General features: G+C 46.5%; 1 protein-coding gene across 4 annotated transcripts in view; it reads right to left on the reverse strand.

The window, feature by feature from the left end:
• LOC146762965 (uncharacterized) overlaps positions 1-26055 on the reverse strand; it is a 78430-nt gene that overhangs the window by 20327 nt on the left and 32048 nt on the right. For 2 of the 4 annotated variants that reach the window (XM_085571243.1, XM_085571242.1), the window contains exon 2: positions 19483-19544. The exons of the other annotated variants lie outside the window; for them this stretch is intronic. In XM_085571243.1, the coding sequence (XP_085427369.1) occupies positions 19483-19544 (62 nt within the window). The remainder of the gene's footprint in view (positions 1-19482; positions 19545-26055) is intronic. 4 annotated transcript variants of the gene reach the window in all.

Below are 26055 nucleotides of genomic sequence, written 5' to 3' on the forward strand. Positions count from 1 at the left end.
ATTGATGACATCATTGTGTGGGGGAGCACAGCGGCAGAAGTGTTTGAGAAAGGTGAGAGGATCATCCAGATACTACTAGAAGCTGGCTTTGCCATCAAGAAGAGCAAAGTCAAGGGACCTGCCCGAGAGATCCAGTTCCTGGGAGTGAAATGGCAAGATGGACGGCGCCAGATTCCCACTGAGGTCATCAACAAGATCACAGCTATGTCCCCACCAACCAGCAAAAAGGAAACACAAGCTTTCCTGGGTGCCATAGGTTTCTGGAGAATGCACATTCCTGAGTATAGCCAGATTGTGAGCCCTCTTTATCTGGTTACCCGAAAGAAGAATGATTTCCACTGGGGCCCTGAGCAGCAACAAACCTTCACCCAGATCAAGCAGGAGATCGCTCATGCTGTAGCCCTTGGCCCAGTCAGAACGGGACCAGAGGTCAAGAATGTGCTCTACTCTGCAGCCGGGAACCATGGGTTGTCTTGGAGCCTTTGGCAGAAAGTGCCTGGGGAGACTCGAGGCCGACCATTGGGATTCTGGAGCCGAAGTTACAGAGGGTCTGAAGCCAACTACACTCCCACAGAGAAGGAAATCTTGGCTGCCTTTGAAGGATTTCAAGCCGCCTCGGAGGTAATTGGCACAGAAACACAACTCCTCCTGGCACCCCGACTACCGGTGCTGGGGTGGATGTTTAAAGGAAAGGTTCCTACTACCCACCATGCCACTGACGCCACATGGAGCAAATGGATTGCCCTCATCACTCAACGCGCCCGTATTAGAAACCTGAATCGCCCTGGGATTTTAGAGATAATTACGAACTGGCCAGAAGGTGAAAACTTTAATCTCACTGATGATGAGGAGCAGGTACAAGTGGCAAGGGCTGAAGAAGCTCCACCATACAACCAACTACCAGCAGAGGAGACCTGCTACGCTCTTTTCACTGACAGTTCCTGTCGCATCGTAGGGATGAACCGGAAGTGGAAAGCAGCCGTATGGAGCCCCACACGCCAAGTTGCACAAGCTACCGAAGGAGAAGGTGGATCGAGCCAACTCGCTGAACTCAAGGCCGTTCAGCTGGCTCTGGACATTGCTGAAAGAGAGAAGTGGCCAAAGCTCTACCTTTATACTGATTCATGGATGGTAGCCAATGCTCTGTGGGGCTGGCTGGGAAGGTGGAGAAAGGCCAACTGGCAACGTAGAGGAAAGCCAATCTGGGCTGCTGATATATGGAAAAACATTGCCTCTCGGGTGGAAAAGCTGACGGTGAAAGTCCGTCATGTAGATGCCCATGTCCCCAAAAGTCGGGCTAATGAGGAGCACCGGAACAACGAGCAGGTAGATCAGGCAGCAAAAATAGAGGTGTCAAAGATAGACTTAGATTGGCACCATAAGGGGGAGTTGTTCCTGGCTCGATGGGCTCATGATGCCTCAGGTCATCAGGGCAGAGATGCCACCTACAAGTGGGCACGAGACCGAGGGGTGGATCTAACCATGGACAGTGTTTCCCAGGTTATCCATGACTGTGAGACGTGTGCTGCCATCAAACAGGCCAAGAGAGTGAAGCCCCTATGATATGGTGGGCGGTGGTCCAAGTACAAGTATGGGGAAGCCTGGCAGATTGACTATATCACACTGCCCCAGACACGCCAAGGCAAGCGCTACGTGCTGACCATGGTAGAAGCCACCACTGGATGGCTGGAGACTTTCCCTGTACCTCATGCCACTGCCCAGAACACCATCTTAGGCTTGGAAAAACAAGTCCTGTGGAGACACGGCACCCCTGAGAGAATTGAGTCTGACAACGGCACCCATTTCAAGAACAGCCTTATCAACACCTGGGCCAGAGAACATGGTATCGAATGGATATATCATATTCCCTATCATGCTCCAGCTGCCGGCAAAGTTGAACGGTGCAACGGACTCCTTAAGACTACCCTGAAAGCACTCGGTGGGGGAACATTTAGAAACTGGGAAATTAACCTGGCAAAAGCAACCTGGATGGTCAACACCCGGGGGTCTGTCAATCGAGCTGGCCCTGCTCAGTCAGAACCCTTACACGCAGTAGATGGAGATAAGGTCCCTGTAGTACATATGAAAGGTATTTTAGGGAAAACTGTTTGGATTAATCCCACCTCAGGCAAAGACCAACCCATTCGTGGGATTGTCTTTGCTCAAGGACCTGGTTACACTTGGTGGGTAATGCAGGAAGATGGGGAGACCCGCTGTGTACCACAGGGAAACTTGGTCTTAAGAGAGAACTGGGTGTAAGATTTCATGGTGTGCAGATGGAAATAGAATAAGGGGTGGATAATGTCCTGGGTTGTAAAATAAGCTTGTATTCCATTTGCCATCTGTCGAAGGCGAACCGGTTGGACAGGTTTTTGTTATCTCTCTCAGAGACAATGGTTTGTCCTGTAGAGGCAATGGTTTGTTTATACACCATTGACTGATTCAATGAAGGGCTGAAAAAATGTAACACCGTGAGGGGTCCCACCCAGAGGGGGGAAGCAGCTCTCTCTCTTCTTCGCGGGACTCCGAGAGAAGCAGCTCTCTCTCTCTCTGCGCGGGATTCCCGGGGAAGCAGCTCTCTCTCGCTCTCTCTTCGGCGGCACTCGCAGCGAAGCAGCCGGCGCGCAGAGGCGACGGCAGCGGAGCTCAGAGGCAACCCCGGCGCAGAGGAAGACCGGCCCCCACTGCCACCAGATCTTCAGAGGAAAATTATACCCTTCTAAAGATCACCACTTCAGCTGCAACTCATCAACTATTGCAAGGGAAAGCAATTGTCCCAGCAAAACTGATACTGGCATTCCTCAGGTTCTAGACTTTTTCTTTCACTGGTTTTGTTTGTACCGATTGCATTTGCCTTTTTTAAATTGTTGTCCAGTTTTCTCCTAGTAAAGAATTGTTACTCCCACTCCCATATCTTTGCCTGAGAGCCTTTTAATTTAAAGATCCTGGTAATTCAGAGGGAGGGGGGGTTTGCCGTTCTCCATTGTACAGGAGGCTTTGCCCTCTTTCACAGACTCCTGTCTTGTCTAACCAAGACAGATTAAACTGATAGTTCCCTGCCATTTGCTTTTTTGTACTTTTGGGATTGGTTAACGAACTATCACAACACCTGGCACAAGCGGATCGTGACACAGGGACTGCGAAACTCAGAACTTTCACAGCAAGACCCATGCTTTGGTGGCAGAGATTTCTCAACTCATGGGACTTTCCCCCATTGAAAGTCCACAAATGCAAACACCTTTAAATCCCTCAATATTAGCACAGGCAAGACACTTAAGAGTGCGAGCCCTGATGAAAATTGCAAACATATCTGTTCCAACCCAAAGGTATTCAAGCATAAAACAAGGCCCTAAGGAATTATATATGCAATTCATAGAACCTTTACAAGATGCTATAGAAAAGCAAATAGCAAACATTGACACAAATAATCAATTAATATTGCAATTGGCATGGAACAATACAAACGAGGACTGCAGAAAAGCTATAGATTTATTACCCACAGAAAATACATCCTTAGAGGAAATGGTTAGTGCATGTGCTAAGGTTGGAACTGAATCATACAGCATGGACTTGTTATCCAATTCTCTTGCAGCTGCTGTAAGTCTCACGTCAATCCTACAGAAAGGGGCAACAAGGCTACATGAAAGAAAGTTGTCCCCACAAGTCCAACTCATTGGAGTCATGCAAAAAACAAGGGACTGAGCCTATAGTAGCAAACTGTCACCGATGTGGAAGATGTGGTCATTTTGCCAAGGACTGTAGATCTAAATTCCACATTAATGGGCAATCTCTCAGCAATCAGGGAAACTGGAACCTGAGTGTGCATGGGAAGCACACACAGACACAATCACCTTCCTGTCCCCCAGCCTGAGCCTATGTGACCAGCTCACAGGGAGAACAAGAAGCTCAGCTGGAATGGATGTTTCCACAGACAATGCAATAACTATAGATTAATTAAAAGTGCATAAAGTGCCCCTCAAAGTCCATAGGCCTATAGGAAAAGGACTGAGTGCACTGTTGTTAGGAAGATCAAGTGTAATGTTACAAGGCATTTTTGTCCATCCAAGTGTTATAGATGCTGACTACATGGGACAAATTTGTGCCATGGTGCCAACATCTACCCCTCCTGTGACTATCCCAGCTAAAACTCGCATTGCCCAACTGTCATGGTTTGACACTGGCACAATGCCAGTGCCCCCATGAAAATGTGATCCCTACCTTGAATGCTGTGAAGTGGAATCTAGAATAGAGCAAAGCAGGCCCAAGCTTAATAACAGGAAAAAAAAAAAACTTTATTAAACTACTACTACAAAAGAAAAGAGAAAACTAAAGAAGGAAAAAAAAAAACCACACAAAGATCCAAATGAAAACCTTGCAAAACATTCCTCCCCCCACCACCCAACCCAACAAACCACAGTGAGACACAATCTGGACCCCAATCAGGTTTCCACCCTCCAAACAACCGATACTCAGTCCATTGAGGGAACAGAGTCTCTCCTGTGCCACAGACCCCCCAAGAAACACAGCTCCACATCCTGTGTTTCCATGTCACACATGGCACCGCCCGGAGAAAAAGTTTGCCATGGTGACCCTTCTCCTTTCCATGCACAGTGCTCTCACCACAATGCATGGATGGTCAGACTGCCTTTAGGATTTTTCCTTTCAAGGATGCCCTGCCAAGAGGGGAGAAAACAACAGTTCAGTTTTTCATTGTTTGGGACCACAGTCCCCCCAATTTTCCCCTGGGGCCGAGGGCTCAAGAACAGAGATCTTCTTCTCTTCTCTTTCCTTTCCAGGACAGGGGGACGCCACCACAAACCCCCTAACCTTTTCTCTGTTCACTCCACTTTTGTCTTTTTCCCAGCTGAAGCAGGTCTCTAGACTCACTGGCATCCTCCCAAAACACAGTCCCTCTTGAAGGAGAAGATTTGGTTCAGGTTGTGGCTAACACGGAAAAGTCCAGCCAAAAGCCACTCCTTGTCCCCCTCCCATCCAGAATTCCTCCTTCCAACATCCCATCCCAGGGTCCAAGATGTCCCTCTTCCTCTCTTTCAAACCGAGGAGGGGAAAGGAAAATTCACAAAGCTTTCATTTCTCAAGGAAGGGTTAAAAGTCCGAACTCCCAGGATGGCTCGATGCCCGGACATCCAGCAACTCCCACACAACTGGGCACCTTGGAGCTCCCCCCGCTCCTCCTTCCTCGCGGTGGAATTGCTGACAGGACAGGATCGCCGCCGCCTCTTTCTCTCTCCCCCTCGGGAGAGAAACCAGGGGGGGGGGGGGGGAAATGGATGGAGACATCCCAGATTTCTTTCACCCTTCCATCTGCAGGGGCCAGCCCGGTTCCAGTCCTTCCACCACCCTTGGGGCCTACCTTTCAGGCCATGGGGGCTTCCCCTCCCCCACCCAGCTTGTGGCTGGGCAGGGGAGGTTTGCACTGCACGCTGACCGGAACCAAAGAGAGCGAGTTCCCCTGGGAATTCTGCTTTCAACCCCTCTGTGTTGTCAGAGGCGTGTCTACTTCCAATTGGTCAATATCTAAATTGACCTCTTCCTTCCGGAAAAAATTCTCTTTCCGTGTCAAACCACGACACCAACTCATTCCTTTTAACGGATTCAAAGCTGCGAGGAGACGGAGGCTTCAGATCGACGGGATACACTCAAGGGACTTATCTTTGCATTCAAAATTCACAGTAAGTAGAAAAAGCTGAATTAACCTTTATTAATCTAGATTCTAAAAACAAAATCCCCAAACTTCTACTAGTACTTGTTTAGATGACTAATTTTTCATGAAACTGCATTCTTAAGGAAAACTCAGATGAGATTAACATCAAAATACATAACCTGTTGTCCTGGTTTAGGGCAAATTTGTGAGAAAACCTCCAAAAGGGGGCCTCCTCAGAAAGCAAACCCACACAGCCCCTCCCCCCAACCAGTTTGGGAAAAATTTCCTCAGAGAGAAGTCTAAAAAACCTGTTTATTTAAACAGGCAAAGCACTCCCCATCACAAAAAATGAACAATACCAGATGACAAAACTTATTAGCTGCTCTGAAGACATGACAGATTCAGAAAACCTCTCAGGTGGGTGATCACTCTATTATCAGTCCCTCCAGCACTGGTAAAGGCTGCTGCCCAGAGTGGACCCTGGTAGGCCACGAAGTGTGAGCTCTCGGTGTTTCCCTGGGCCCCAGTCTGGACCAGGTTCAAACGGATCCAAGAAAAGGGAAAGAAAACCAGTCCAGGGAAAACTTCTCTGCCTCAGCTAGCTAAACAAACTAAAAAGCAAAGGAGGGTCCTGTTCTGTCCCATCCGTGCCCAGACAACACAGTCCAGCAGACTGTGGAGGAGTGAGTGCAGGCTGATAAGACTCCGCTCTTCTTCTCCCTACGTCTGCTCTCAGAGCCCATCTTGAAGGCACAGAATAGAATATCCAGCACAAATAGAACACATGATTGGGGATAAAAGCATCATAATGTAGGACACCTGTACAGCTCTATTTAACATGCTCCTAGACTGGACAGTCAACTTGAGTACTTCAGATTACAGGAAAACATCTAAGTTTTCACAGTATAAGTAATATACTAAGCTCTTCACAGACAATCATAAAAACAGCACATTTACGTAGTCTAAATGAAGTTTCTGAAACTAGGTCTGGAAAAAAAGAAAATATAAAGATCATATTTTCAAGTCTACACATATATAACAATGTTTACAAAACAGTATTTTCATGTGAGTACTTTTTATGCCAATTTTATAGCATAGGTTTTATAATTATTTACTGTTATATGTAGTAGATATAATTCACACCATTTCTAATATGATATATGTGATACAGAATATTTGTTGGAGTATACATGTTTGTATTAGGATTCCCCCCCCCACCCAACCCTCGCAGGCGAGACCGGGTGTATATTGGAAACTGATTTACAAGTAAGAAGGTACAGCGCGCCAGGAGATGGGCCATGTCTGCAGAGATACGGGAACCCCAGGTGCTGATCGTTCACATGAATGACCCGAGATGGATATCATGGAAATCCTCAGGCAGATACATGTGAATGCAGCGTTCCCGAATTCCCGTAAATTTCATCAAGGGATTCAACAACTCCAGACACTGAATTGTTCTCCCTCATCACCAAAAAATAAAATCTTATTAACATATGGACTCTGAATAGAAGAAAAGACTGATTGCTGAAATCTTGGCCTCAGGCAGAATTTTGCCCATAAAAACCGCTTGTGCCAGGATGGAGGTGTGTGGGCATAGAGGAAAACCTCCCCTGAGGCTGACCTCTTTGCTGCACACCGACCCCGGGCTCGGCTCGGCTCTGTTCTTTCCTTGTGGCTGGCTCGATAGAATTTGATTGCAAAATAAATATTTTATTTTTTCATATTAATTTGCCTGGACAAGTTTTCATTTATAATAAACTTGGTGACCCCTACACAGTCTGGTTTGGGGGTATCCAGGGAATTCCCTATCCTCGATCCGGGAGGCACCCCAATGATTTCAGCAGCCAGACAGGACTGGGGAACTCCACGGAACCAACCAGATTCCGGAAACAGCCGAAAAGCCAGCTTAAGGAAAGGGTATAAATGGGACCAGAGCTCTTGGAATTTGGAGCTAAATCTCCGAGGCTGCAGCAGCAATTTTTCACTCGTAAAATCGACGTGCACAAAGAATCCACGTGGGAAAAGGATCCGTGAGTACTGCGTGGTTGGGTGGCGCGTGGGTGGGTGTGTGTGAGAAACGTGACATAGTCATGGCATGAGAGTGGACCCCAATAAACCGCAGTTTCACTAGCCTGCGAGGGAGGTGGTCGGCTACAGGGGAAGCGAATGGACTTGGGTATACACACAACACGCATACGACCTAAAACTCGGGGAGTTACGGGAATCCACCCACGGACAGGTCGACAGAGAGAAGATATGTTCTCGTGGACTCAAGAAATTGGTCAACCTCACCGAATCTGGGCTCGGGGAGCCCAGGAAAACAGGTAAAAGAGAGCTCACTCATCTTCCAGCCGAAAACCCATGGGCCGGTTCACTGTGCGGTTACTAGGTTGGCAAGGCTCAGTCGGGAATGAAATAAGAGATTTTCCAGAGATCACTTGAGCTAACAAAATGAATGTATCAAAAATGAATGTATCATGTTTGTAGAATCATGTGTTGAATTTTAAGAAACCTCTGCCATGGCGCAAAAGACATAGGAAAGAGAGAAGAGAAAAAAAAAAATTCTCTAAAGCTTCTTGCAAAAAGACAAATACCTGAGAAGACCAGAAATGTGTCCTGGGTTGTAAGATAAGCTTGTATTCTATTTGCCATCTGTTGGAGGTTGGGGCAGGTTTTGTTATCTCTCCCAAAGACAATGGTTTGCCCCGTAGAGGCAATGGTTTGTTTATACACTATTGATTGACTCACTGCAAGGCTGGTAAATGTAACACCATCCCATTGTGAGAGGTTCCACCCAGTGGGGGAGGCCAAGCACTCCTTTATGGTATAAGGGGGTACCTTTTTGGGGACAGAGCAGCTCTCTCTTTGGGGGATTGCCAGAGAAGCAGCCGGAGCGCGGTGAGGCGGCGGCGGCGGAGCTCGGAGGCAACCCCGGCGCAGAGGAAGACCAGCCCAATTGCCACCAGATCTTCAGAGGAAAACTATACCCTTCAAAAGATCACCACTTCAGCTGCAATTCATCAGCCACTGCAAGAGGAGCAGCTATCATTTCCAACGGACTACTACCAGCACCACGACTCCTCAGGTTGTGGACATTATCACTAGTTTTTGTTTGTACCAATTGCATTTGCCATTTTAAATTGTTATCTAGTTTTCTCCTAGTAAAGAATTGTTACTCCCATTCCCATATCTTTGCCTGAGAGCCTTTTAATTTAAAGATCCTGGTAATTTGGAGGGAGGGGGGTTTGCCTTCTCCACTGCACAGGAGGCTTTGCCCTCTTTCACAGACTCCTGTCTTGTCAAACCAAGACAGATTTTGGGGCATCAACGTGAGGCCCGAGGGCATTGAGAGGGGAAAAGGATTAACAGTTCTTAAGTAATTTGGTTTTGTTTTTTTGTTGTTGTTGTGTGTAGAAACATCTTAAGCATCACCATGTGGTCTAGTTTACCTTGGTTTGGGTGGCATGTGATCGTAGCTATACTTTTCCCACTTGCAGACCCTTATCTAAAAATGGGTCCTATAACTAAGGCTATGGTGTCTGTTATCAAGTTTGGCTTCTGGGTTAATTGGGTGAGGATTTCATGGATCTTTAATTTCCTCTGGAAGGCAGGTACATGGATTCATAGCTATCACACGTTAACTGTATGTTTTTGGGGTTACTTTAATAACGGTACCTACTGCGAGGAAATAGCACCTGGGCAAACTTTCTCCCAACCTTTTAACCATCTTTTTGGGTCTGCTCCACCAGTTTTCAAAGGGTTAAGATCCTCTCTAAGTGCTAATGATATCATACAATGGGTGGTGTTGCTGATAGTCCTGTTATATTTAGCACTCAGAGATAAGGGAAGATTAACCTGGATAACTACCCTCACACCTACACCAGAGGCTAGGTATGCTCCTGCAGAACCTGACACTGCCCCAGAGACTCGAGATGCTGCTGCTCCAGAGCCTGACCCTGCCCCACAGCCCACCTGAGAAATGAACCACCCAGATTGGGTGAGGGTTCTGGTTAAGGAGATACGAGAGATGCTGAACGAGTGCATTTCCCCAGCTGGTGAGAAACCGGCCCTTTGCCTTGAGGAGGGACAGTCTAATAGTACAGCTGTGGAACCCACAAATGTTACAACTCTCCAGGTTCCAGCTGAACCACAAAGGCAGTCACGGCCAGCAGCAGTTGCCCTGGTAGAAACAAGGAGGTCTAAGATGAAAGCAGAGCACCCTGCAAATAAGGACAGGAATGGAGGAACCTCACAACCCACAGGGGAGCCAGAGATTGCTATCATCACCGAGTCCCTGACGTACGAAAGTCTTCGTAATCTGCATAAAGACATTGTGCGACGAGGGCGTGAGGCTTATGCTACCTGGCTACTCCGGGTTTGGGATCTTATGGGTACAGGCGTGCAGCTGGACGGTGGTGAGGCAAGGAACTTGGGACCCTTGACCCAGGACTCGGGTATAAATCAGGTTTTTGTAAGGGAACCAGGATCCCTTTCTCTCTGGGAGCGGCTCTTAATGAGTGTCAGGGAGAGGTTTGTCCACAGAGAGAGAATGCAAGAGCACCATCATAGAATGCGCTGGAAGACCCTTGAGGAAGGGATCCAACAGCTGAGGGAAGTGGCAGTATTGGAGGTACTCTTTGGGAGGGATGGACGACATAATAATGACCCCGCCAAGGTCAGGTGTACGGGACAAATGCTGTGGAGTCTAGCAAATCTTGGGCCATCTCAATACACCACTTTCATTGCAACAATCGATGCTGACGCTAACCGAGAGACAGTGGGCTCTGTTGCCAACAAACTTAGGAATTATGATAGTATGATTAATGGCCCAATGTAGGCTCATATCTCAGCTGTGATTAAGGAGTTTAAAGAGGAGATGAGGGAGGAGATAAGGAAGGTTAATGCAGCACTCATGAGAGTCACAGGCCCCAGAATCAGCGCCCAACAATCCCCAGCTAGAGAGAGAGGGTACACCCCAAGGGCTAATCTGTGGTTCTTCCTGCGTGACCATGGGGAAGACATGGGGAGGTGGGATGGGAAACCCACTTCTGTCCTGGCAGCATGGGTGCGTTAACTCAAGGAGGGAATCTCTAACCAGGGTAGTTCCACCAAGGTGAAGGTAGCCTCAACCTCCCGTGACCAAGCTTGTGGGTACGATCTGTCAGACCCCCTTGAAGGGACCTCTAGTATGTATGCCCATGAAAGGAATGATAACCAGTGTTAGAGGGGCCCTGTCTCTAGCTAGGGAGAGGCACTGGAAAACCGGATCTTCTGGACAGTGTGGATCCAATGGCCTGGCACATCAGAGCCACAAAAATATGATGCTTTAGTTGATACTGGTGCACAGTGTACTCTGATACCATCGGGACATGTGGGGGCAGAGCCTGTTTCCATTGCTGGTGTGACAGGGGGATCACAACAATTGACTCTGGTGGAAGCCGAAGTTAGCCTGACTGGGAAGGAGTGGAAGAAACATCCTATAGTGACTGGCCCAGATGCTCCGTGTATCCTAGGCATAGACTTCCTCCGGAACGACTATTACAAAGACCCAAAGGGACACAGGTGGGCTTTTGGAATAGACGCTGTAGAGGCAGAAGACATTAGGCAATTGAACGCCTTGCCTGGACTGTCAGAAAACCCCTCTGCAGTAGGACTCCTAAGGGTGGAAGAGCAATGCGTGCCATACGCGACCTCGACAGTGCACCGCTGGCAGTATCAGATGGATTGAGGTGCTGTGATCCCCATCCACAAAATGATTCATGAGCTGGAGAGCCAAGGGGTGGTCAGCAAAACCCAGTCAGCCTTCAACAGCCCCATTTGGCCTGTGCACAAATCTGACAAAGAATGGAAATTGACTGTACACTATCGTGGCTTAAATGAAGTGACTCCACCGCTGAGCGCTGCTGTACTGGATATTCTGGAACTCCAGTATGAGCTGGAATCCAAGGCAGCAAAGTGGTATGCCACTACTGATATTGATAATGCGTTTTTCTCCATTCCTCTGGCAGCAGAATGCAGGCCTCAGTTTGCTTTCACCTGGAGGGGCGTGCAGTACACCTGGAACCGACTGCCCCAGGGGTGGAAACACAGCCCCACCATCTGCCATGGACTGAACCAGACTGCACTAGAAAAGGGTGAGGCTCCAGAACACCTGCAATACATTGATGACATCATTGTGTGGGGGAGCACAGCGGCAGAAGTTTTTGAGAAAGGTGAGAGGATCATCCAGATACTACTAGAAGCTGGCTTCGCCATCAAGAAGAGCAAAGTCAAGGGACCTGCCCGAGAGATCCCGTTCCTGGGAGTGAAATGGCAAGACGGACGGCGCCAGATTCCCACTGAGGTCATCAACAAGATCACAGCTATTTCCCCACCAACCAGCAAAAAGGAAACACAAGCTTTCCTAGGTGCCATAGGTTTCTGGAGAATGCACATTTCCGAGTATAGCCAGATTGTGAGCCCTTTTTATCTGGTTACCCGAAAGAAGAATGATTTCCACTGGGGCCCTGAGCAGCAACAAGCCTTCACCCAGATCAAGCAGGAGATCGCTCACGCTGTAGCCCTTGGCCCAGTCAGGACGGGACCAGAGGTAAAGAATGTGTTCTACTCTGCAGCCGGCAACCATGGGTTGTCCTGGAGCCTTTGGCAGAAAGTGCCTGGTGAGACTCGAGGCCGACCACTGGGATTCTGGAGCCGAAGTTACAGAGGGTCTGAAGCCAACTACACTCCCACAGAGAAGGAAAGCTTGGCCGCCTTTGAAGGAGTTCAAGCCGCCTCGGAGGTAATTGGCACAGAAGCACAACTCCTCCTGGCACCCCAACTACCGGTGCTGGGGTGGATGTTTAAAGGAAAGATTCCTACTACCCACCATGCCACTGACGCCACATGGAGCAAATGGATTGCCCTCATCACTCAGCGTGCCCGTATTGGAAACCTGAATCGCCCTGGGATTTTGGAGATAATTACGAACTGGCCAGAAGGTGAAAACTTTGGTCTCACTGATAATGAGGAGCAGGTACAAGTGACAAGGGCTGAAGAAGCTCCACTATACAACCAACTACCAGCAGAGGAGACCTGCTACGCTCTTTTCACTGACGGTTCCTGTCGCATTGTAGGGATGAACCGGAAGTGGAAAGCAGCCGTATGGAGCCCCACACGCCAAGTTGCACAAGCTACTGAAGGAGAAGGTGGATCAAGCCAACTCGCTGAACTCAAGGCCGTTCAGATGGCCCTGGACATTGCTGAATGGGAGAAGTGGCCAAAGCTCTACATTTATACTGATTCGTGGATGGTAGCCAATGCTCTGTGGGGTTGGCTGGGAAGGTGGAGGAAGGCCAACTGGCAACGTAGAGGAAAGCCAATCTGGGCTGCTGATATATGGAAAGACATTGCCTCTCGGGTGGAAAAGCTGACGGTGAAAGTCCGTCATGTAGATGCCCATGTCCCCAAAAGTCGGGCTAATGAGGAGCACCGAAACAACGAGCAGGTAGATCAGGCAGCAAAAATAGAGGTGTCAAAGATAGACTTAGATTGGCTCCATAAGTCAGAGTTGTTCCTGGCTCGATGAGCTCATGATGCCTCAGGTCATCAGGGCAGAGATGCCACCTACAAGTGGGCACGAGACCGAGGGGTGGATCTAACTATGGACAGTGTTTCTCAGGTTATCCATGACTGTGAGACGTGTGCTGCCATCAAACAGGCCAAGCGGTGAAGGGCCTCTGGTATAGTGGGCGGTGGTCCAAGTACAAGTATGGGGAAGCCTGGCAGATTGACTACATCACACTGCCCCAGACACGCCAAGGCAAGCGCTATGTGGTGACTATGGTGGAAGCCACCACTGGATGGCTAGAGACTTTCCCTGTACCTCATGCCACTGCCCGGAACACCATCTTAGGCTTGGAAAAGCAAGTCCTGTGGAGACACGGCACACCTGAGAGAATTGAGTCTGACAACGGCACCCATTTCAAGAACAGCCTTATCAACACCTGGGCCAGAGAACATGGTATCGAATGGATATATCATATTCCCTATCATGCTCCAGCTGCCAGCAAAGTTGAACGGTGCAACGGACTCCTTAAGACTACCCTAAAGGCACTTGGTGGGGGAACATTTAGAAACTGGGAAATTAACCTGGCAAAAGCAACCTGGATGATCAACACCCGAGGGTCTGTCAATCGAGCTGGCCCTGCCCAGTCAGAACCCTTACACACAGTAGATGGAGACAAGGTCCCTGTAGTACATATGAAAGGTATCTTAGGGAAAACTGTTTGGATTAATCCCACCTCAGGCAAAGACCAACCCATTCGTGGGATTGTCTTTGCTCAAGGACCTGGTTACACTTGGTGGGTAATGCAGAAAGATGGGGAGACCCGCTGTGTACCACAGGGAAACTTGGTCTTAAGTGAGAACTGGGTGTAAGATTTCATGGTGTGCAGATGGAAATAGAATAAGGGGTGGATAGTGTCCTGGTTTGTAAGATAAGCTTGTATTCTCTTTGTTATCTGTGCGAGGTTGGGCAGGTTTGTTATCTCTTCCAAGAACAGTGGATTGCTCAGAAGAGGTAATGGTTTGTTAATGGGCCATTGACTGACTCACTGCAGGCCTGGTAACGTAAACACCATCCAATTGTGAGATGCTCCACCCAGAGGGGGAAGCCAAGCACTCTTTTATTGTATAAAGGGGTACCTTTTGGGAGACAGAGGAGCTCTCTCTCTTTGCGGGATTTCCCAGAGAAGCAGCTCCTTCGGCAGGATTCCCAGAGAAACGGCCGGAGCACGGTGAGGCGGCGGCGGCGGAGCTCGGAGGCGGCCCCGGCGCAGTGGAAGACCGGCCCAACTGCCACCAGATCTTCAGAGAAAACTATACCCTTCTAAAGATCACCACTTCAGCCGCAATTCATCAGCAAGAGGAGCAGCTGTCATTTCAACCGGACTGCTACTAACACCCCAACTCCTCAGGGTGACAGGTTGTGAACTTTATCACTAGTTTTGTTTGTACCAATTGCATTTGCCTTTTTAAATTTTTTTCTAGTTTTCTCCTAGTAAAGAATTAAAGAATTGTTACTCCCATTCCCATATTTTTGCCTGAGAGCCTTTTAATTTAAAAATCCTGGTAATTCGGAGGGGGGGGGGGGGGGGGTTACCTTCTCCATTGCACAGGAGGCTTTTGCCATCCTTCACAGACTCCTGTCTTATCAAACCAAGACAAACAAGACGGAAGTCATAACTGGTGGGATGCACTATTTGGATGGTCACCGACTGCAACGGGGTTTATGAACACTCTGTGTCACCCCATTATTGTTTTATTAATATTAGTTACTATAAGTCTAATAATGTCTATTTTAACACTCTTGTGGAATTGGAATATGTTACAACGTGTGGCCATTCTGACTTCACTCTCTAGAACTCATGGAATCCTGCTAAAAGAAAACTGTCATAATAGTAAAATCTAGACCAGGACCCCTGTAGTAAAAGAATTTACTATGTTTTAAGAAAAGGGGAGACTGAAATAAGAGATTTTCCGGAGATCACTTGAGCTAACAAAATGAATGTATCAAAAATGAATGTATCATGTTTGTAGAATCATGTGTTGAATTTTAAGAAACCTCTGCCATGGCGCAAAAGACATAGGAAAGAGAGAAGAGAAAAAAAGAAATTCTTCAAAGCTTCTTGCAAGAAGACAAATACCAAAGAAGACCAGGAATGCAAAGAACTCGGATAAGAAGGCCCCTCTGTCAAGGATGATGGACTTATCCAGATAACAGAGCAGAAGGCCAAAAGCGCATGCGCAGAGGAGAAGAGTTCAAAAGTTCAATGCAGAGGAAGACTATACTATCAGCCTCAAAAGACCACCAGTGACCCCCTAAAGACCACCACAAAAAAACCATGCATGCCCAGAAGGGCGTGGACCTATTTAGCATGAGAGGAGAAGACAGGCAGGGCCAGGGCTTGAATATGCATAGAAAAGTTGTGTAATGTATTGCATATGGAACACCTTTGTGAATAAAATTGTGGGACAAACTCCAGCTTGGGGCACAAGGTTTCGGAGAGCTATCTCACTTGTGCCGGGCACTGTCATACATACCCACTTCATAACTACATCAAGTTGTGGAGTCTATTTATTTATTCCACTTATCGCTTCAGGAACAGACCAGTTTAAACACTTGGTAAAACTCAGTCCGGGACAGGACTGAAATACACATTTTAGCATGTGGGTAACTGACTTTTTGGAACGACTTGTGGACACTGACTTGGAATACGGTAAGGAAAACTTTTAAATATGGGACAAGGGAGCAGTAAGGTGCCCCTTGGGTTAATATTTTTAAAATGCTGGGCAGCGCCGTACATCCACAGGCAGCATGGCTCTGCTGTTTTTAGAACCCGTGCAGCAATGGCAGACGCGGCGGTGCTGACTCGGAGGGAGCGGGGGAGCTCTGCCTGCCCCTCCCCTTCGCAGCGGTGCGGAGCAGCTTTGGTTTCCCTGCGGCGGGAGGGGGAGGGGGCTCCTGGTGGCGGCGGGGAGCACGGTCAGCGGGGGAGCACAGCTCGGGATTTCCTGCTACGCACGGGCGGCGCTGGTCACCGCTCAGCCACATAGCGTGGAGGAGTCCCCATTTCTGCAGGGGGCAGTTTTAAAAGCAGCACAAGCTGCTGCTGCTGCTCTGCAGGGCTGAAATCTAAGTGCTTTCGCTTCCCAACCATGGTTTTTGGAAATCGGTAGCGAATTTGTTTTGTTTCTGGTCAGTATAAAGTTGTGCTGTGCATTTTACGCCTAAAATGGGAGTGGGGCAATGAGGACCTGGATTATGGCAGGCTGTGGGAATATGCCAGTGCGCAGCTGTTCCCTATTAAAACCTCTGGCAACAAGGTAAGCTTGGAAAAAACTTGGGAACCCCTAGAAAACCGGCCTCTCATACCAGGTTCCCCCAGCTCAAGCACAGGTCCCGGCAGCCCCCCCATCAGCGCCCCCAGCTCAGTCTGCATCGCCATTGTCTTGGTTTGAACAGACAGGAGTCTGTGAAGGAGGGCTAAAGCCTCCTGTGCAATGGAGAAGGTAAACACCCTCCCTCTGAATTACTAGGATTTTTAAATTAAAAGGCTCTCAGGCAAAGATATGGGAATGGGAGTAACAATTCTTTACTAGGAGAAAACTAGATAACAATTTAAAAAGGCAAATGCAATTGGTACAAACAAAACTAGTGATAAAGTCCACAACCTGAGGATTCGGGGTGTTGGTAGCAGTCCGGTTGAAATGACAGCTGCTCCTCTTGCAGTGGCTGATGAATTGCAGTTGAAGTGGGGATCTTTAGAAGGGTATAGTTTTCTCTGAAGATCTGGTGGCAGTTGGGCCGGTCTTCCTCTGCGCCGGGGCTGCCTCCGAGCTCCGCCGCCGCCACCTCACCGCGCTCCAGCCGCTTCTCTGGGAATCCCGCTGAAGGAGCTGCTTCTCTGGGAATCCCGCTGAAGGAGCTGCTTCTTTGGGAAATCCCGCAAAGCGAGAGCTGCTCTGTCCCCCAAAAGGTACTACTTTATACAATAAAAGAGTGCTTGGCTTCCCCCTCTGGGTGGAGCATCTCACAATGGGATGGTGTTACTGTTACCAGCCCTGCAGTGAGTCAGTCAATGGCCCATTAACAAACCATTACTTCTTCCGAGCAAACCATTGTTCTTGGAAGAGATAACAAACCTGCCCAACCTCCAACAGATGGCAAATAGAATACAAGCTTATCTTACAAACCAGGACAGCCATCTAATGCACAAGTCTCTGATACAGGCGCTCTGGGACCGTCTCATGTTGCTGTAGGACACGTGAAAGCACGACGCGAGCCACTTGCTGTTTGCAAGGTAAAAAAGGGCCGTTTATTATCTGACTCTGTCTTTTATACCTTCCCAAGGGTGACATTAGATTGGAGAGTGAATAGGCCACCTCTCCAAAGACATTGGATAAACTACTAATACATCAAGTGTTCTCCACCCCCATAAAAGAATGTAAACAATATGTTTTTTACAGAAATTGTGTAGGAAAGTTCTCCAAAAGAATGTAAACTCAGAAGGCTTTACGAAGTCGTAAGAATCACGGTGACAGTCTCAGCCTCCCCCTTCCACACAGCACATGGACACACACGCACACGCATACCACACCAGGGAAAACACATCTCCTCCTGCCAGTAGAACTCGGCAGAAAACGAGAAAAGAAAACACGGGAGATAACCATGATGAAAGGGACAGACCTAATTTATAACCTTTAAGGGAAGTCCCCACAGCTCCCGGAATCATCGGGTTGGTAAATGTTCCCATCAACACCAGGGATGTAAGGGCTTTCAAAAAAGAAATGGGAAAATTGATAATCCATTCGGTGTGGCGGAGAGGCTGGATGAATTTTTGGGAAATAGTATATAATCATATGATGATATCTCGGCTATATTAGGATCTTTGTTTAATGCTGAAGAACGAGATATGATAAGGCAGGCTGCTATAAAGGATTGGGAATTCAGGAACCCCCAGGGTGGGAGTGGGGTGGAAAAGTAGCCAGAACAAAGGCCATTATGGAATGCTCAGGCGGAGGCAGACCGAGCAAAAATGATCGGATTAAGGAACATGGTAATACAAGGTATTTGGGGAGCGGTCCCAAAGGGACAAAATATTAACAAGGCGTTGGGGGAATGCCAGGGGAAGGATGAAACTCCTACTGGGTGGCTGGAGACGCTCAGGAAAAGTCTTCAAATGTATTGCGGTACCAACCCTGAATTCCCTGTGGGGGAGGTCCTTTTAAAAACACAATTCGTTGCTAAATCATGGGAGGACATTCGAAGGAAGTTAGAGAAAAAATAGATAATTGGCAAGAGAAGAGTTTACAGGAACTATTGAGGGAAGCACAGAAGGTATATATGAGAAGAGATGAGGAGAAACAAAAGACACAGGCCAGGGTGTTGGTGGCAGCAGTAAGGAAAGCACAAGCACAAACGGCTGGAACATCAGCTCCAGCCCGGGGGCCCCAGGGAAAGCCGGCACATACACAAAAGACAAACAAACAGGTAAGTACCCCTGAATGTTTTTACTGTAAAAAGAAAGGACACCTCAAGAAGGATTGTAAGAAACGAATGAAGGATGAAAAGGTCTTTCAAGAAGAATAGAAGTGTCAGGGGCTTTATAATTTTGGGTCACGGACATCTAGAGAGCCCTTGATAAAATTAAAAGTTGGACCCTAAAAACAGGAGCTGGTCTTTTTAGTTGATTCTGGAACAGAAAAAAACACAGTTCAATGACTGCTCCCTGGATGTATCAAAGGTAAGGATTTTATGACTATGATTTGGGCTAAAGGGAAACTCTTTCAGGTCCCTGTCCTAAAAAATATAGAAATAGAATCTGATAATAAAATCTGTGTTGGGGATGTTTTATTAGTGGAAGAAACATAATACAATTTATTGGGGAGGGATTTAATGGTAATATTAGGAATAAGTATAATTGCAAAGGACTCACAACTCATGGTAAGTTTATACAACCTAATTACTGAAGATGAAAAGAAAATTGATCCTAGGGTCTGGCACATGCCGGGGGAAGCTGGAAAATTAGACATTAAACCAATTCACATTGAAATTGAGAGACTAGAAGACCCCATAAGGGTAAAGCAGTATCCCATCCCTCTAGAGGGAAGGAAGGGATTGAAACCAATAATCGAGGATTTAATAAAAAGGGGCACCTTAGAACCCCGCATGTCCAGACATAACACACCTATATTGGCAATACAAAACCTTATAGCAGTTACCCACGGTCTCTAATCCTTATACTCTATTATAGTGTAATTGACCTGAAGGATACCTTTTTGGACTTGTCCTCTAGCTGAGGAAAGTCGGGACTACTTTGCCTTCCAGTGGGAAGACCTGGAGACACAAAGAAAACAGCAATTAAGATAAACCTCTCTCTCTCAAGGGTTTGTAGACTTATCTTTTTAGCCAATCCCTTGAAAAATTATTGAGTTCGTGCCAGTTCCTGGGACAAAATGGTTGCAATATATAGATGATCTATTGGTGGCTAGTCCTAAGGAGAAAGATATAAGGGCAGGAACTATAGCCCTATTAAACTTCTTAGGAAAAAGGGGACAATTTTCACTGATTCCAAATATGCATTTTGGGGTATTACACACCTTTGGGAAAATCTGGGAAGAAGGAGGTCTGCTAAATACACGGGAAAAAATATTGATTCATGAAGAAATAATTAACAATGGGGAGTCACCCAGCAGCTTACTGGCCTTTTGAAAGGGTCCAGGTAGATTTCACTGATCTACCCAAGGTTGGGAGATACAAATTCTTATTAGTCATAGTGGACAAACTAACCCACTGGGTGGAAGCTTTCCCAAGCTCCCGGGCTACAGCCTAAACAGTATCAAAAATCTTATTGGAAGAAATCATACCTCGATATGGGTTAGTAAGCTGCATTAATTCAGACCAAGGAACACATTTTACTTAAAAAATTATCAGACAATTAGCAGATACCTTAGGTATTCAGTGGGGCTATCACACCCCGTGCCACCCTCAGAGTTCTGGGCCAGTCAAAAGAATTAATCAAATGTTAGAAGCCCAATTTGCCAAATTGATGTTAAAAACAAATGTCATAAATAAAATGCATCCCATTGGCCTTATTAAACATAAGAACTATGCCTCATTCTGAAATGGGATTTTCACCTTTTGAAATGTTACATGGGATACCTTATAACCATGGTATGCCTGTAGGGCATTCGGGAGTAGAGAATAGACAGATACAACCATACCTGATAGCATTAAATAAGAATCTCAAGGGGGAGATCATGCAGCACAGCACCCCACCACCCCCCCCCCCCCCCCCAGGCTTCTTGATATATAAGATACAGCAATAAGTAAAATACAGCCTTGGGACAGGGTACTTGTAAAAGCATGGAAGGAGGCAACATTCACGCCTCATTAGGAGGGACCCTATATTGTCCTTTTAACTACAGATACTGCTATACAAACTTCAGAAAAGGGGCAGACACACGCGTCAAGAGTGAAGAAAGTCGATCTCCAGGACTGGGCACCCGAGTGGAAAATCACCTTCCCCCCCGGAGATTTGAAGGTAACCCTGTGCCAGCCAAGTAAACTACTATCTCAATCAAATGCTCTGTGCCAAAGTGTAACTGTTATCCCTTTGTACATTTCACTTGTGAATACTGTCATAAAGTTTAGTTTACTCATTGTTGGGGAGGAATTAGACATTGCGGGCAAGGCGCTTTAAACAGGAACAAGGCCTGACTAGCTGTTTTCTGGTATTAGCCACAAGGCTGAGATTGTTACAATTAGATTCAATAATCTGGTTTCGTTTATATCAAAACAGATTAAGGGGGGAAGTTACAAGCAAAACTAAAATTATTACTGTTGAGTGCCATAGGTTGAACAAGGTACCCTGCAGCACAGATCCTGTTAAACTACTGAGGCATTTTTTTTTTTAGCAAAGTATGCAGCTCGGTCTTGGCATAAAGCCACAGACAATGATTCCTGCTGCCAAGAAGATGGTTTACCCCGCTGCTGGAGACACCCCAGCGGGTGCTGGGAACGGCAGAGGGATCCTATCAGTGGGAGTAATCCTGGCGAGCCTGAGCCTAGCCTCCTGCCTCAGTAACCTTCCTAATCCTGAGACGGGGGGACCTGGTAGCAAGTACCCAGAAGGTCCAGTAACCCTTACCCCATGGAACTGCAGTGAGGGTAAGCCTAATAAACCTTGTTTTAAAACAAACACTCAACAGGGGGCATAAAAATTCAAAGAAAAACCAAAAACATACCTTGAAAATGGACATTCAGCTCATAAATTGCATTGAAGGAGCACAGGGGAAGTCTCAATTCCAGTTTATAACAAATACAATCATACTTTATAGATTGGTAGGAAGCAGGAGTTGGTCTTTGTCACTTATTTTCAAGCTAATTCACTGTGTTATAACCCAAATAAATTTAGTATGTGTGTAATAGGGAAAAACCTACTGGGTGCTGGATAAATGAATAATTAAAACAAATAAAGGGAAAGAAACAAACCCACAAATTTTACCATAAAAACCCAGGTGAAGACTAGAATGTGGGAAATTAGAAAATAAATATATATGTATATATATATAAACTGGTTCCTTATATACACATACTGTAGCTTTATATCGAATAAAATAAAAAATTAGGGCGCAAACTAATGGGTTAATATAAAAGGTGGGGGAGTGTTATGTGTAGTAGATAAAATTTGCACCATTTCTAATATGATATATGTGATACTGAATATTTGTTAGCGTATACACGTTTGTATTAGGATTCCCCCCCCCACCCTCACAGGCGAGACCGGATGTATATTGGAAACTGATTTACAAGTAAGAAGGTACAGCGCGCCAGGAGATGGGCCATGTCTGCAGAGATACGGGAACCCCAGGTGCTGATCGTTCACATGAATGACCCGAGATAGATATCATGGAAATCCTCAGACAGATACATGTGAATGCAGCGTTCCCGAATTCCCGTAAATTTCATCAAGGGATTCAACAACTCCAGACACTGAATTGTTCTCCCTCATCACCAAAAAATAAAATCTTATTAACATATGGACTCTGAATAGAAGAAAAGACTGATTGCTGAAATCTTGGCCTCAGGCAGAATTTTGCCCATAAAAACCGCTTGTGCCAGGATGGAGGTGTGTGGGCATAGAGGAAAACCTTCCCTGAGGCTGACCTCTTTGTTGCACACCCAGGGCCGACCCCGGGCTCAGCTCTGTTCTTTCGTTATGGCTGGCTAGATAGAATTTGATTGCAAAATAAATATTTTATTTTTTCATATTAATTTGGCTGGACAAATTTTCATTTATAACAGGGGGAACCATAAATTCCATAGGAATTCCACTAATTGACATAGACTGTTACTCACTCAAGACTGTGCTAAATTTATGGCTTTAGAAAAAAGAACAGAGACACAGGGAAAAAAAACAAGGGAGGGGGTAAACATTAGAAAATGGTCTTAGGTATTAGGCATTTTGAGAAGTCTGTACCTCTCAAGTACCTCAGCCAATGGGGAAAGAGACAGGGAAATTAGGATAAAAAGGAGTCTGCATCTTCTAAAAATTTGAGATACCCCTGGGGAAATGCCCCATGTCCTCTCTCTTTATTCAAATAAAGTTACAGGACTCCTCTGTCTCCTTTTTGGACATAAACCTCTGGTGTTTGTTCATTCATTTTCCTGACAATTTGGGGGCTCTTGTCCAGGATATTTCCACCATCCGGGCACACCTCACCCAGTTTGGGTGATCAGCTCCCCTTAGTGGTGGCCGGCAACGAGTGATTGATTAGGTTCCCAAGATGGTCTGGGAGAAAGACAAGTGGCGGACCAGGGAGGTTGAGAAAAATGCATATTATATTATTGTCTCTTTGCAAATATTAGAATGAATACTATATGTGTTATGGTGGAAAGTTATGTTCTATTAATTTTTTTGCAGTGCTGTATTAATCATTTTAAGTAGTGTGGTAAATATAGTTTTAGACTATAATATTAAAATAGAAACTATGCAATGTAAGATACTTTTTCTAACTAGCTCAAGGAATGGATAAGATAAGAAATTCTTTGCATAGAGATAACAGCAACAAGACAACAAAAATTCCAAGAGAATAATTATTGCCTCCTTATCGGGAAGAACCAGACTTCTTCCAGATTTCGAGGAGCCAAAACCATTGATTTACAAGATGAGGGAGGAAGTTGGCAATAGCCAGAAAACACCCTTTGTTTGACAAGAATTTTTCAATCATGTATGAGATATATGAATATGCAACAGGCTGTGGAGTTGCGTTATTTATATGTTTTATTATCCCTGTATTATGTATTGGTTTATTCCTTTGTACCCCCGTGTGCAACTTGGTTTATCCCCAGTTTTCCCGCCTTGTCCTCCCTTCCCGCCTTCCCAGTATCTATCCATCACCCTGAAAGAGGCATTTTACCCCCCCCCGGGTGCCTTGTCTATCACTCAGTGCCCCTTCCCATCCATCCAGAAGCTTCTACTCAGGGCACCGGGTGATTGGGCGAGGACCTGGGACTCCCCCCATATCCTTCCCCCATTGGACCCCACCATATCCCCCCATCCCGGAGCCACCCCCTATCCCTATCCCCATTGGTCGTTGGATACCCCTCCCTTACAGTTTATAAGCCAGTGCAAGCACCTTGTGCTTGTTCCTGTTGGCTGGCATCGTTCTAGGACATTTGGCCCCGTTGGGCTACAATAAACTCGGACTTAGCCCCCAGCAGGATCCGCTCTTCATTTACCACCGCGAGGCTTGCTAGCGCTGCCCGGAACCCACAAAGGCACTCTCCAAACCCCAGCTGGGAGCGGCGGAGGGTGCCTCCATCGCCCGCCCTCGCCCCACAAGAGCTAGCCGGGGCGGAGGAAAAGGGAACCGGGGTGGGAGCGCGGCAAACAGGCTATTGCTTTTAAGGGTTAATCCTTTGTTAGCAAGGCATGCTTTTGTGGCTTAGTGCCCAAGATCATCTGGACATCCATAATTCTTTGCTTTTTATTGTCTTTTATTGTCCTAACTTTGATTGTCCAAATTCTTATTGTCCTAATTTTTATTACTATTTTATTACTATTAAACTTCTAAAATTTTAGCACAAGTGATTGGTGTTTTTCACAGGGGTCTATGAAGAGTCCACAGGGAAGGACTACTGAAAATACCACCGGTGAGTAAAATGGGATCTTCAGGGAGCCATCCTGGGAGGGCACACATGGAAGGCAGCACAGATAAAACAAGGCACCCATGGAGGGTTGCAAAGGTAAAGCTGGGAAGGAGTCCCGGCAAAAGGGATTGTTATAAATGACGATATAGTATTGGTTTTCACATTTATGTATTAGCTTTTATATATTATTATTAATCGCAAAGATTCTGATATGGTGCAATTTCTATTTCCTTTTAACTGCTTTTTGGTATAGTGTAATCTGTCAGTTTATGTATACACCATATAGCTTATATAAATAATAGTGTGATAAATATATCTTAGGCTGTAGCATAATATTGAAATAGAGACTATGTGATGTTAAAATGCTTTTATTCATGTAACTAACTCAGAGAATGGTGTAAGATTATTAGGTGGTTCCTTGTATTTGTGGAATATCTTATCTGGATGATAAGATAACAGTGACAAAAACCAGAACACCAAGAAAATAATTTACTGACTCTGTTATCAGGGAGTGTAAAAACAACAGGATGGAACCATAAGAAGGAATAAAATATATTTATTTCATCTAAAGGATGGCATGAAGACAAGTCAAAGGTTAAAACCAAGCAAAAGAATTCATAGAACACCTAAACTCAAAAGAATGTTTGAATATGTATATACTCTTATGAATATGCATGTACTCCCTGTAATGTAGCAGTATATAGAGAACATTGTTTTAGGCTAATTTTAAATAGTGAGATGTGTTTCTCATAGGGATGATGACCCAAAATGTCTCAGAAGAATCCCTTGGAAGAATGTGGAATTGGTTTACACATTCTCCCAGAGGTAATTAAGTACATGGATGCCCAAAGGGGGGAAATAAGGGAAAGTCAAGAAAGGGTCTCAACAATCCATGACCAGGGAGGCAATAAGGGAAGTCAAGAAGGAGTCTTGACAACAGGAGATGGACAAATAGTGTTGATATGTTGAGAAAAGATTAGTTGAAGGGGAATGGAGAGAGATATGGTTGAGGCAAGGAGCAGCAGGACCGGGCATGGAGATGCGGGACCAGGAGCAGGAGCTGGGGGCCTGTGGGGGCTGTGGGGGAAGCTGGGACTCAGTGCTGGGCAGTGCCTGGCCCTGCCACCCCTGGGCAGGGGCGGCAGTGGCTGCCAGCCCTCAGGAGGCTGCGAGATGCCCTGGTCGCCTGGGGTGCTGCCGAGCTGTGTCTGCTGGGAGCGCCGGTGGCAGAGGAGCCGTTTGGGCACTGCAGCAGGACAGAGACCCGGTCGGGTATACCGTGTTAAAGGCTGCCCCAGACCGAGTCCTGCAGGGCAACCTGCTGCTTGCTGGTCTACAGGTGCCTGGATAGCGTAATAAAATCTCCACCAAAAGACGGAAGGACTCTTGAGTTGCTGGGATCCACATGGGTTTATTGAGGGTAGAACAAGGACAAGGAAGACGTTAGTAGGAGCAGGAAGACAACCGCCCACAGGGGGAAAGGGCTACAAGAGTGACTGGGGGAGGAGGGACCTGGGTATCTAACTGAGGAAGGGAAGGAGTGACTAGGGTACAATTGTCCAATAGGGAAAGGGTGTAGGGGAGGAGCAGGGACGGGGTGACATAAACTGGACCGATAAGGGAGAAGGAAAGAAGTGGTTTTACAGAGAGAATCAATGGGGGTAACAAGAACCGGGAACTTTCCAGAACTTGG

Source organism: Lonchura striata, chromosome W, assembly GCF_050655825.1.
Source record: "Lonchura striata isolate lonStrDom1 chromosome W, ASM5065582v1, whole genome shotgun sequence".
Classification (NCBI taxonomy): domain Eukaryota; kingdom Metazoa; phylum Chordata; class Aves; order Passeriformes; family Estrildidae; genus Lonchura; species Lonchura striata.